The sequence below is a fragment of the Tripterygium wilfordii genome, chromosome 19, assembly GCF_013401445.1.
Source record: "Tripterygium wilfordii isolate XIE 37 chromosome 19, ASM1340144v1, whole genome shotgun sequence".
NCBI classification, from domain to species: domain Eukaryota; kingdom Viridiplantae; phylum Streptophyta; class Magnoliopsida; order Celastrales; family Celastraceae; genus Tripterygium; species Tripterygium wilfordii.
In genome coordinates, this window is record NC_052250.1 from 3,138,149 (window position 1) to 3,151,470 (window position 13,322).

Here is a 13,322-nt window from a genome sequence, read left to right on the forward strand (position 1 = left end):
CACTGCTACATTTTCCAAGAAAATATCAAGGGTAAAATCGTCACAACATCAACAATAATAATCTCATATTCTCAATGCTAGGGGTGGCAAAAATTCAATTTCAGGTAGCACAACATCACATGTTTATAAAATATTTTTCATATATCTGTACCCTAATTCAGATTGGATTTCAAACGTACTTTTTGAACAACTAAATCGGATAATAATTTAATCTGGGTTAAGGTTCGAACAAATAAACTGTTGTGTTTGGACCCGAACTTAATTTTAAATCGGATAAAAAATTTATATTTAAATCCAGATTTTGAACATATAACTTATGTTCAAAATTTTGACATCCGGAACCGGACACAATTTTGACACCCTACTTAGAGCATCCACAATGGGATGATTTTAAAGTACATGAGATGATACTTTCTTGATAAATTAAGTGCTAGATGTTCATAATGAGTGCTTGAGATGATACTTTCTTTATAAGTTAAGCACTATATGGATACTTGTGATACAAAATGACACTTGAAAAATTAGTGTATACTTGATCTTTGAAGTTTATGGTAATTGATGAATAACGAAGAGGGATGATGAAAAAGGAAGAGAATTGTGACGAAAGGTAAGAGAGAGATGATGGAAAGAAAGAGAGAAAATGAAAAGAAAAAGAGAGAAAATAAAGAAAATGAGTACAGAGTATTGAAATATATGAAGTGTTATGAATAGTATAGATTGTGAAACCTATCCATCCAATTAAATTGTACCATCTAAGAGAGAGAAAAGAAAATATAATTAAGAAAAATTTAGAGTGTATGCATAAATTTTATCATTGTGGATGCTCTCAATGCCCTATTAGGCAATTAGACCGGACACGGTCATCCTCCATTAGTTCCTGCCTCCCTCCCTTCATTACCCCACAACCACAAACTCTGCATATACAAAACCAAATCAAACCCACCGTTATCTCTTTCACCTTCGCTAGCCACGCAGACACCCAGATATTAAAACTCCCAAAGCTTCCATCTTTATTGTCAAGAATGGCAGAAACCCAGTGAAAGAACCCAAAAAAATGGACATTGACAGACATCCCCATCGGAGCACAAGTAGCGGCGGCACCACTAGTACTACAAGTGAGCTCTTCATTTGCTTCACTTCTCGTCTCTCCTCCTCTTCAATGAAGTGCATTCTCAGTCCTGGCCGTGCCAGAGAACCCTCTCAAATCTCTCTCTCCGCTTCACTTAGTAGAAGACTTAAAACCAATGGCAGCATCAAAGGCGGCCAATCCCCAATGTTCCCCAAAAAACGCGGCGCCGGATTCGACAACGTCGAACCCAGCTCCCCGAAAGTGACCTGCATCGGTCAGGTGAGAGTGAAGACGAAGAAACAGGGGAATAAAATGAGGACCAGATCGAAGCGAAGAGCAGGAGGAGGTGGAGGGGATGTTAGTTTCAGAAGGGTTGATCAGAACAAGAATCCAAATCAAGATTACACAAGTAGTACAAATAATCATGTGAATCCGGAGTGTTTGCCCCACAGAAATCAAAGATGGGTTCACTTGCCGGTGACAATTTGTGAAGCATTGAGAACATTTGGGGCTGAATTGAATTGCTTCATACCTTGCCGGTCTAATTGTATGAAGGAGAAGGAGGAGGCGAAGGCTGAGGGATCTGGAGGGAGTTCTTGTGGGGCGGTGTTTGCGCGGTGGTTGGTGGCGGTGCAGGAAGGGGAAGCGGAAGGGAGGGAAATAGAGTTGGTGGTTGGAGACGAAGGGAGAGTTGAGAATAATAGTAGTACTACGGAGATGATGATGATGAGGAGTCAGAGGAGGCATGTGTTTGAAGAGATAGAGTTCAAAGAAGAAATGTTTGAGACAAAGAATGTTAAATCAGAGGAAGAGGAGGAAGGAAGAGTGAGTATTTGTATACCACCCAAGAATGCTCTTTTACTGATGAGATGCAGATCTGATCCTGTCAAAATGGCTGCACTTGCTAATAAGTTCTGGGAGGCACCAGAAGTAGAGGAAGAGAACGAAGCACATGTGGAGCAAGAACAGGATGGTGAGAAAGAGAAATTGAATCTTGGGCTTGAAAGGGAGTTCAAAGAAAGCAGAGAGAGTGAGGAATGTGAAAAGTTGGGTTCTTGTGTAAGTGTTGAAGATGAAGAAATGCCAGAAGTTGCAGACACGGCATTAGTTCTTGATGGAGTTGAAGGAGATGTACAAGAAGAAAACCCAGAAGGGAACAAAGAAGTCAGTGAAGCTGAGAACTTTGAGAAGCAAGACGAGGAAGCAGCGACTGAGCAGCAGATCCAGACAGAACCAGTTGAGGAAAGTCAAGAAACTGAAACTTCTGCAGATCTAGAGGAGTTACAACATGAAGAAAATGTCCCCGTTTTGGTTCAAGAGAGTGAAGAAGACAATCTTGTAGAAACGGAACCAGAAATCCATGGAGCAGACAACAATGTAGTGGATCACAGTGATGAAATCGTTGAAATTATTGTAGCGACAATTCCAAGTTCTGGTGAAGAACAAGTTGCAGAAGAGTTGCAAGACCATGAATCGAAACCAGAACCGAATCAAAGTCCAGCAGCAGAGGAGGAAACAGAGGACACAGAGAAGACTTGCCAAGAAGAACAACAGTTAGTAACCCATCAGAGATCCGAACCCGAATACTCGGAAACCCAGGAGGACGAAGTGGGTTTTGAGTCCAAGGAGGAGACGGCGAAGACAGAATCAACAGCTTCGGTGTTACCAGATTGTTTACTGTTAATGATGTGCGAGCCAAAGCTATCAATGGAGGTCTCCAAGGAGACATGGGTTTGCAGTACGGACTTCATCAGATGCTTGCCTGTGCATTCAAGACAGGTCAATAAAACGGGCGGCGGAGCCAAACCAAAAAGTAAGAGTAAGGTCTGCAAAACGGACGGTGGAGATGAATTGAAAAAGAGCATCAGCATCGTCTCCAATCCTGTGCCGGTGCAGCAATTGCCGCAGCCGTCAAGGTCTTCCTGCTCGTATCCGTCTGGGGCGGCGGCATACGGAGCCGACGCTACTTCATCATCGATGGCTAACATGATTGAGCAGAAGCTGGAGGGAGGCAAGGTTTACGAGCCGTTCGCGCTCTCCCGCTGCAAGTCTGAGCCGAGGAGGTCAGCGGCTAAGCTAGCTGCTCCAGAGGCTTGTTTCTGGAAGAATAGGAAACTGGAGCCGCATCGGCCTTCGGCTACACTTGGAGTCGGCGCGGCTGGAGTTGGATTTTAAATCCTAGTTGATAGGAAATAAAAATAATAGAGTAATTTGGTAGAAAAGTTTGGTAAGTTTGCATGTGTAGAAGGTTAGTAGTTGTTGTCTTTTTTAATTTTGCTTGTAAAGTTTCAATTTTTATTGGGTTTGTTGTATTGGGTTAGTAGTGAATAGTGTTGTGTTCTTTTCTTTGACAACTTGTTTTCATGGAGAATTATTGGTGATAATTATTTGAATGTAGTGCCATGTTACTAGTGAGGTGTTTAGGATCCAATTGGGGCTTTTTGGTTTGACTTTTGAATGTGTGAATGTCTCACACTTTCACATGGTTTAGCATTCCTTGTCAATCAATGCCTACACTATTTTGCTTGTGGACCAAGTAGATAAGGCAATGAATTGAACTACTCTTTAGTTGTATGTGGTTTGTTATTTTCTTTTCTACTCAAAATCTTATCTTTCAAGTAAAGATCATTATAGACTAGTGCTTCTTGTTATTATGTCCTTCTCAAGTATGGGGGAACATGTTTTGTTTAATTGCAAGTATAATCTATGGCATTGTCACTAGTTTGTGACAACTTCGAAAAACTTGAAGAGCCGAGAATGACATCTTCACAATGTGACCATGTGTTGGGGTGTAAAGTGACCGAGCCGAGTTGGGTTCCTTCAAACCCTAGTTTGGCTTATTAAGCAAATGATGCTAAAATATAGCTTTAACAAACGAGCCGAGTGACTTGTTATCCAAGAATTTGTTTAGAAATACTGTAATGAAAGGAATTTAGGAATTTTCCGGGAGGGACCATCAATAATGCTAAATATGCAATCTATGAGACCCATTAATTTGATGTCATTGAAGACAAAACAAGTATATACTAATATTTTGAGAACTTAATTGGTTGTTGATGATAAGTGAGAAGAGAACATGTGATGCCTGCCTGCCTGATTGCTCAAACAGTGATAGTAGTGAGTACATGAAAATATATAGTGGCACAGATTGAGACAGCTTTTGTCTCTCAAATATGAAATATATATTTATCTATATGCATTCATAGCCTTCTTTTTGTTGTTGTATGCTTTGCTTTTTTTAATTTTTTTTAATTTTTTTTAATTTTTTTATTGCATGTCCTTATGGGGGTAGTTTCTCACTCTCTCTCTCTCCAATTGTGTCCTCTCTACTTATTTTTTTGAGCAATCAAGGTCCAGACAAATACGTATAAAGAACTAGGGTAGTAAGAACTTCAACTTTATAGAAAAAGATTATAATCATAGTTGAGAATCCAAAATTACAAGGATTGATATTATTACTTTTATAAAGTTCAACACTTTTTTCTTTATTTTTTATGGGAATCTAAAATCACAATCTTTCGAATGTGTCATAACCACAACCCATCATGTTAAAGACCCCCCTGCAGTAGCTGTAGTATTAATCACATACGGTTAATCCATTTAGCAGCGTAAAGTCCACACAGTTTTTTGAATTTGGTAAACAAACTAGACATTTGTGATGGTCACTGTAGTGACTTCTACTGTAGGGATCCCAGTCCACACTCATCAAGCTTGCACAATAACTCATAAATAACATTGCGACTAACAAAAAGTTTATTTATGAATATTGTAATGACAATAATTGTATTTGGAGAGCTCAAGAAGATGAAATCTACTAGTGCAACTCCAATAAGAGCGAACTCAATCTCAAGTATAGATGGTATAGATGAAAAATTTGTTGTTGTATGCTTTGTTTTATTTTTTATTTTTTATTTTTTTATTGCAAGCCTTTATGGGGTAGTCTCTATTTTTTTTGTGTCCTCTCTACCTTTTTTTTTTTTTTTTTGAGCAATCAAGGTCCAGACAAAGATGTATAAAGAACTAGGGCTGTTATTGGTATGGTAAATTATCCATTGGTATACCATTACCGATCAATTGGTTACCGAAAATAACAGAAGATTGGTATACCGTTACCAATTGTTCGGTACGGTAAATTTACCGATGATTTCGGTAACGGTAACGGTAAGCAAAGTTCAAAACCGGTAAATTTCCCGATTACCGACATATATATTAAATATATATTAATATTATTTTTAGTTTTAGTTTTATTTAATTATGACCATTAGATTGATCTAATTTAATCTAGACCATTTATTATTTTTAGGGTTATCATTTATATATCACTCGTAGCAATTTCATTAACTTTAAAGCAGCGTTTGCTACATAACAAAATGCTTTGTTGGTATTGATTACATGCTTTTCTTCTCCATTTCCATTATGGTCTTTTATCTTTATTTATCTTGTTTCTTCTAGCTTTCATGCTATGGAGTTTAAAACACTTCGGATACTAAAAATATTAGAAATTAATGAAATGAAAGATTTTCCGTTATAGATTGTTGGAATAATGTTATGTGAATTCTCCTTTCTTTTTTTCTCCGATTGATAGGTATTTTCTCTTATTCACATGTAGCACAATGATCCTTCTCATTAATCTATTACTTTTATTATTGGTATTGTAGGCAAGATGAAAGTGTTGTACTTTCATACAATGACTATTAAACACAATGCTACTTGATGTATTTTTTTTTCTTTCTCTTTTTTAAATAAGTTTAAGAATTGGTAAATTTACCAATTACCGACTTACCATTACCGATCGATCGGTATACCGACCATCGGTATACCGACTCTTCCGGTAACGGTAACGGTAACATTTTTTGAGTTACCGAAAGAATTGGTATGGTAACGATATTCCGTGTTTGGTAACGGTAACCGTACCAATAACAGCCCTATAAAGAACTAGCGTAGTAAGACCTTCAACTTTATAGAAAAAGATTATAATCATACTTGAGTAGAGAATCCAAATTTACTAGGATTGATAGTACTTTTATAAAGTTAAAAACTTTTTTCTTTTTCTTTTTTTAAAATGGGAATCTAGAATAGATATCTTTCGGATGTGTACTGAACGTAACTAATAACTCTAAAAATACACACGTTCTATGCCTCCCTTTCTATAGTTGTTGCCTTGCTATTGAGATTAATTTGTGCATTTTATGTCACTTTTTGCTTACTTTGCAGTTGAATGAGTCTTAGAGATGATTATGGAGTAAATTAATGGCATTTGATTATGTTTTGCTACGAAAAAGTATCACTCGTGTGACGGAGGAAGTCGGACCAGATTGAGACCGCTTGAGCTCAAAATCTCAATGTGTTCAACAAATTCTAGAGAAATTGCGCTCGAGTGACCGACATTCCCGCTCGAGCAAAAACAATAACAAAGGGCTCCCAAAGAGCAGCTACTCAAGCGGAAGCGAAGTGAGCTCGAGTGAAAACACACTTGGGATAATTTTAAAGCCTAATTGCCGCACGCCATATAAGAGTGGGGAAAAGAGGTTAGAACAAAAGTGGAGAGAGATTGATCACGATGTACTTCAATGGTTTCGTTGATTAAGTCATCTCATCTATCGTCGCCTGCTCGAAAGAAAATATTATCGGCAATTCAAAGCATTTAGTTTACATTTCTTTAACGCCTTCATCTGAGGTGCCGATAGTGAAAGGGGTAGCTAGAGACGATGCAAGAGGAGTAGCGAGTGATACAGAGTGGAAAAATCAGATGGCCTATAAAAAAAAAAAAAAAACCCTCTTATAATAAGAGCATTGAATTTTTTAGCGGAAATGGCAAATGTATCCCTACTGTTTGGTTGAGTATGGTTGCCTAGCACTTCCCGCTAGCGGTAATGCTAGGCAAAGAAAAATTAGTGTAAGATTTAATAAATAACAGTTCCAAACCGTGCAATATCCTCTTCGTTGCTAGCTAATAATGGAAATTGAATGACCAAATCTGTTAAACTTTCTACAAGTAACTTGATAGCTCCTCAGCTTTACTTTTTGTTTCTTCTTCACTGAACAAAACTCCCTGAATGGAGTTGATAGCGAGCTGGCCAGAGTAAAGGAACAAACCAACAGAATTGATAGGCTCCGTTTGGTAGAGCGATTGGGTTAATTTTCAATGCTAACGGAAAAACTGTGAAAAAAAAAAAGGTTACATAATATGGGCCTAGGATAATACATTAATAAAATGAAGACTCAATTGAATAAGTAAGCCTAAAAGATGATCCAACTAATGATGATGATATATGTCTACATTAGCCCAATAAAAGATTAATCATAAAGAGAGTCATTTGATTAGGTAGAAAAAATTTAAAAAATTAGCGATGCATTTATAGGGTTCCATGAGATTGTGGTCTTGTAGAGAAAATGGTAATTGCAACAAGGTATAACTTGATATATCCGGTGTATAGACTAATAACACTAGTATTGACTTTTATTTTAACGTTGACAAGTGATATATATAGAACCAAAAAAAAAATTCGAGGATGCTGCCCCTGAACCCTACACAAAGTTTCGCCCCCCTAATATCCGATGCTGGTTCCACCCTGGTGGTACGTAGGCCTTGAGGAGAAGTTGTAGTAGCAAACACAGGAAATATGTCGTGGTTCAAAGAGATAGTCGTGGTTCAAAGAGATAGACAATGTCACTGCATCACCCTTTTGTCATGATCTTTCCAGATACTCGATTCTTAATGTCACAAGAGAGAAAAAAAAATTCAATAGATACATCGTTATGCTTTGTTAGTTCATGAATAGATAAGACTAAGAGGTTCTTTTTGTTGGAAAATGATGGTCAACTATAGTTTAACTATCATTAATTGAAAGCTCAATAATACTTATTGAACGAAATTTATGGACAATTGATCCTTGTTATAAGGATAATAAATTGAAGCAATTAGTGTCACCAAATCATTTTTTGGTTGAATGTAAAAAGACTCCAAAGTGACCATGATGAGCATGGTGAACATAGTGCAATAAGTGTGTGTATGGAAATCCCACATTGGAAAAATATCATGTGGATGTGTAGTTTATAAGCTCAAGTGTTGTAGTAAGACTTTGTGCCCAATAGCACCTAAGCTTTTGTAGGAGTGAGAGGCTCCACATTATGAGCTTGGACTAAAACACACGCACCCGCCGGTCAGGCGTGGAGAGGTGAGGCGAGCATGTGTGTGGGCTAGACCCATACTCGAACTTGGGCTTACTTGGCCCAAAAACTTCTTATATTTTAATTTGCACTTTGTTACAAGCCCATAAAAGAGAGGCCCATTAACCCAGATACATTGAATATGGACATGAGACTTTTACCCGGTTTTGCAGCCAGCCCACTCTCATAACTTGGTCAAGTCTGTTGCAAGATATGGGTTGGTGGTTGTACTTTACAAGCCAAAAAATAAGTGACTGTAAAATCAGTGATAGGTCCACTAATTTTTTCGCCATTTGGTTGCATGTTCTCCTATATAAGGAGATCATTGCACCAAGCTCAATACATGAAATTCTCCTTTCTCTGTTGTTGCCACAAAATTCTTCTGCTTCTCCCTGTTGAAACTCTGCCAAGATCCTAGTCTGAGAGTGTTGTTCTTACTTGGTTCGATTGTACTATCTGTTTTGGAGTGTCACTAACAATTTGGTGAAAGGAGCGTTGTATCTTGGAAGGTGATTGCTCGGAGTTGTTAGACACCGCTAGGCAGGAGCAAATTCAATTTAAGGAGATTCAGTGCTCACCGTACCTCACTCTTCCTTGTTGTTCTTCTCCAGTTGCTGCAAACTTCGGTTTTGGTATACTTAGTTCATGCAATTTTAATTCTGTTACTATTTTCTGCCAGTGTTACTGTTTCTGCTAATGTTACTGTTTCATATCGTGTAATTAGGCTGCAATATATTCAATATATTAATTACTACATTTATTCATGTGTTGCAACCGAGGTCACGACACGGACCGTCGATGAAAGGATGAAAAATGTTTAGAGTCGCCACCAATTGATTTAAGTGCAATTGGACACTAAAAAATGTTGTCTACAAACCAGAAAATGGGTAAGGGGGTCTATTGAGTGTGGGGAAGGTGTTAGGCACCCCACAACTCCCTAAAAGGTTACCTAGATTGATCTATGTGCTTTTTTTTGAAAAGTTGTTTGTCCAATATAAATGATATTTTGATTTGAAAAGATAACATAATTAAAGCATAGGCAGAAGCTGAATGTCATCAAGTCCTCCTCCTAATAAACTTTAATCTAGGTATCTAGTAAATTAATTTATCATTGTGTTTAGAAATACAAATGACACTTTAATTTGAAAAGATAACATAATTAAAGCCTAGGCAGGAGCTGAATGTCATCAAGTCCTCCTCCTAATGAGCTTTAATTTAGGTATCTAGTAAATTAAATTACCATTTACATTTGTTTAAATAAGGATAACACAATTAAAGTCTAGACAGAAGCTGAATGTCATCAAGTCCTCCTCCTAATTGACTTTAATGTAGTATCCATTAATTTGTTTTTGTGAAAAGTTGGTAAAGACGTGGTTGTTGAATTGACGGATTTGCGGAAAATGATTTATGCACACAATTCTAATATACATTCTAAACATGCATCCTAAACTAATAACCCCTAACATGCATACTAATCAATTTAAATATGCATAAATATAAATTACACTACTCTACACTATTTTCATTATTTTTCCACTATCCTATTACATGGCTTACATTTACAAGAATATACATGCCAAATAAAAATAAGACAAAAAATATATACAAATAATAAAATATAAAGGTAAAAATACAAATATAAATATGGCCTATGGAGCCCATTAACTGCTCAAACCCGGTCCAATCTCCAAATGAACTCTCCGACCCCAAACAAAGTCAAGTCCGGCCCAAGTAGAGTCAAGCCCGATCCAAACCCACAAACCAAACACAAAATAATAGGTCAAAATAAACGTTCAAATGTAATAGGAATCCAAAATCATATCAAATCCGCATTAAGAAATTCGCACATAGAAAATCATCATTTCATTCCATTTCACATGACATCCACCATCTTCAACTTAACTGTAAGCAAACTTAACACACCATATCACACGATATTGCACGCATATGCCATATGAACACATGGAACCCAATACGAATTTCAGTATAAATACCAAATCAAACAAGCATAAACTAATCAGCCACCAGCAAATAACCCATGAAATCCTGATACCAATTGTAGCCTAAAATCCATTCAAACACAAGTATAAACCAACACCAACGACCAGCAAGCAAACATATACAACCAGCGGACCATGAACCAGCTCAAATACCAACCAACATAAATCATGAACCAAAACAGACAAAACACATCTTCAATTCAAAATTTCCCATCCCAGTTAAGATTTTCCAATGACCAAGAACCACAAAGAACACATAGACTCATTCAACCCAAACTTCAAACCAAATCAAATGTAGGCAAAGTTTCCGTGACTCGTCATCCATTAGCATTACAGCATCCAAACCAGGAAACGATAATCAGACCTCAACGATTAAGCATCACAATAATGAACCCAAATCAAATATCACAAACGGGCCAACACAGTATATCATAATCACGCATCAATCATCCGAATACAATATATTAACAACACATTAGCCCGATGACATATGTTATTGTCTTTCTTAGAAATAGAAATAGAAACAGAAATCACAGAAATCACAGAAATAGAACCCATAATTAGAACCAGAGAAAAGAGAAACAAGTGAGAATAGAATCAGGTATAGACTACTACTTTCCCAAAAGTGCAACCCAAACATGTAGAAGTAGAAATAGAGAAACAAAGCAGAAATAAAAATCAACTTCAAGATGGATTTATTAGAAGCGTTACCCTTGAAGAACCAAGACTCTTTTCTCCTATTGCTTCTCTGCTTTCCCTCCTCCTTCTTTCTTCTTTTCTTTTCTTATTTTCTCCGGCGGCTATCTTCTCCCTTTTCTTCTTCTTTTCTCTCTTTTTCCCTTTTTCCCTCTTGTGCCCCCGATCCCTCCTATTGTTGGCCCCCTTTTGTTTTTTGTGTTTTTTTTTTCAATTGTGCGGCTGCCCTCCCTTTTAACTTATCTCTATTTCAAAAAAATCCCACAATGCCCCCAAAAACCCTATTTTCCTCTCCTTCTCTAAAACCCTCAAGACTTACATTTTTGTCTTTTTCTTATTTTTGTGAAACCCTAATAAAGGAACCACCTTTCCCTCTTAAGGATTTTCTTTATTATTTATTTAATTTTCCTATTTTTAGATATTTTCTAGGGTTTAGTTATATTGGGTTTGGGTTGAAATTTTTATGGGCTTATGGTCCAAGAAATAGGCTTTAGGATTTTTTGCATACTTGTGAGTCCAAGAAACAGGCTTTGAATTTTTTGTGAGATTACGGGTTCCAGAACTGGCTTTTGAATTATTATTATTATTATTGTATTTTTTTAATTTTTTAATTTTTCCTATTTGTTTTGGGCCGGATGAAAACCGGGTACTACATCATGCATGCTATATATCCGACAATTTTGCATAAAGGAACATTATTAACTCTAAGAGGACGTGTGTTTGTGTGTAATGTGGTGGTGTCATTGTGTGTAATATGCAAACCTAAACCATCACCCAGCTTGTCTTCATTAGTGCCATCATAATTTGTGTGATAGAAGAGATGATTACTGAGTCCCAAAGCCAGGGTTGGGGAGCCTGGTTACTGGGAGGAAAAGAGGCATAGTTGGCTGAGGTAGGTGCATATCAGGCAGAGTTATTGAAGAAAATTTTGAATTTTCTGCAGGTATTTGCAGAATGGCCGGGTCACTCACAAAGTTAGCGCAACGGACGATGATTCTTGAGTAGTGGTGAGGTGATTTGGAAATCTCTCCTGTGTAATTAACACATCGTTGAGTTCTTCATAACCAAATGATGTCTCACGAGTTTTAATTGAACCAACCATACAGGCGTATTCTTTACCAAGACCATCAAGAATGTATAGAGTGAGATCATCAGCAGGTATGAGTTGATTAGTCAGCGCCAGTTCGTTGGCAAGACTCTTAACATCTTGCAGGTAATCATACATTGTTTTCCCCCCTTTTGACATCGAAAATGTTGAGATTTGAGTTGTATAACTCTTGATCTAGAGCTGTTGGAAAATGGCTTATGAACTTTTTAGTGGTGTACTTGCGTTTTCGGGGACCTGGGAGAATTTTGAAATATCATATATCACTTAAAAATATGAATCTTGTAACATTTTGAAATGCAAAATCACTAATTATGTTGGTGTAAACAATTTTTTTCCCCACCAAATCACTTTTGATAGAAAATATAGCTAACTAAGCATTTCTTATGACCACTATAATATTAATAATATGGAAAAATTTTCAAAATTATGGGGTCGTGGAGAGTTGGAGCATTAAGAGACGACCCTTCTCGCCCTTCCTAGCGACTCCTCTGAAACTTTCTCCCATATTGACTCGACATATACAATACTGATTGAAGAGAGCCCCGTTAGAGACATAAGATAAAATCAATGAAAAGTGACATATTAATACCACTTTCAAAACTGTTAGACATCTAGGTTTACTCCAAAAAACTTTATCCCTCATAAGTCCATTTTTATTTTTTATAATTATTTAAATCATCTAAATTTTATCCCGTTCCTTTTTTACCCTTTTTTAAAAGATGTTTAGATCCCGATCTACGGACAATTGGCAGTAAGAGCACTTTAGACAACTTAATTGTAAAAAGGTCATGGACATTTTTAAAATTGTAAAAAAGTGCAATTTAAGGGTAATTTGGTCATCTGATTTAAGATATTTTTTAGTTTATACCTATAATACCCTCCTCTTTCTTCTTCTTCTTCTTCTTCTCCCTCCAACTATCCAACTCTAATGTGTCATCTCTTTCTCTCATTCTTCTCTACTAAAAGTTATCTCCTTCTTTCTCTCCTTCTTCTTCTTCTTCTTCTTCTTCTTCTTCTTCTGGTTCTCGATCTGGTTCTTCGTTGTCTTCTTCTTCGTTTTTGGCCGAGTTTCTCCTCTCTTCATCTCCTTCTTCGTCGTTGCTCAATCTGGACTGCGTCGAGTTGCTCTGCTTCGTTTTTGACAGATCTGGACTATGCTTCGTTGTTCAATCTGGGTTGTGCTTTGTTTTTTTGCAGATCTGGACTCTGGTTCGTTTTTTGCAGAGATGTATCGCTATAGTATCACTATAGTATCACCAACACCAAAAAACCACTAAAA

The 13,322-nt window shown here is 37.0% G+C and overlaps 1 protein-coding gene across 1 annotated transcript; it reads left to right on the forward strand.

Annotated features, from left to right (window-relative positions):
• Nucleotides 1–833: 833 nt before the first annotated feature.
• On the forward strand, nt 834–3,519 carry LOC119986159. The gene has a single exon (XM_038830713.1). It carries the CDS (start codon nt 1,055–1,057, stop codon nt 3,242–3,244), a length of 2,190 nt encoding a protein of 729 aa, XP_038686641.1. The 5' UTR covers nt 834–1,054; the 3' UTR covers nt 3,245–3,519.
• Nucleotides 3,520–13,322: the final 9,803 nt, after the last annotated feature.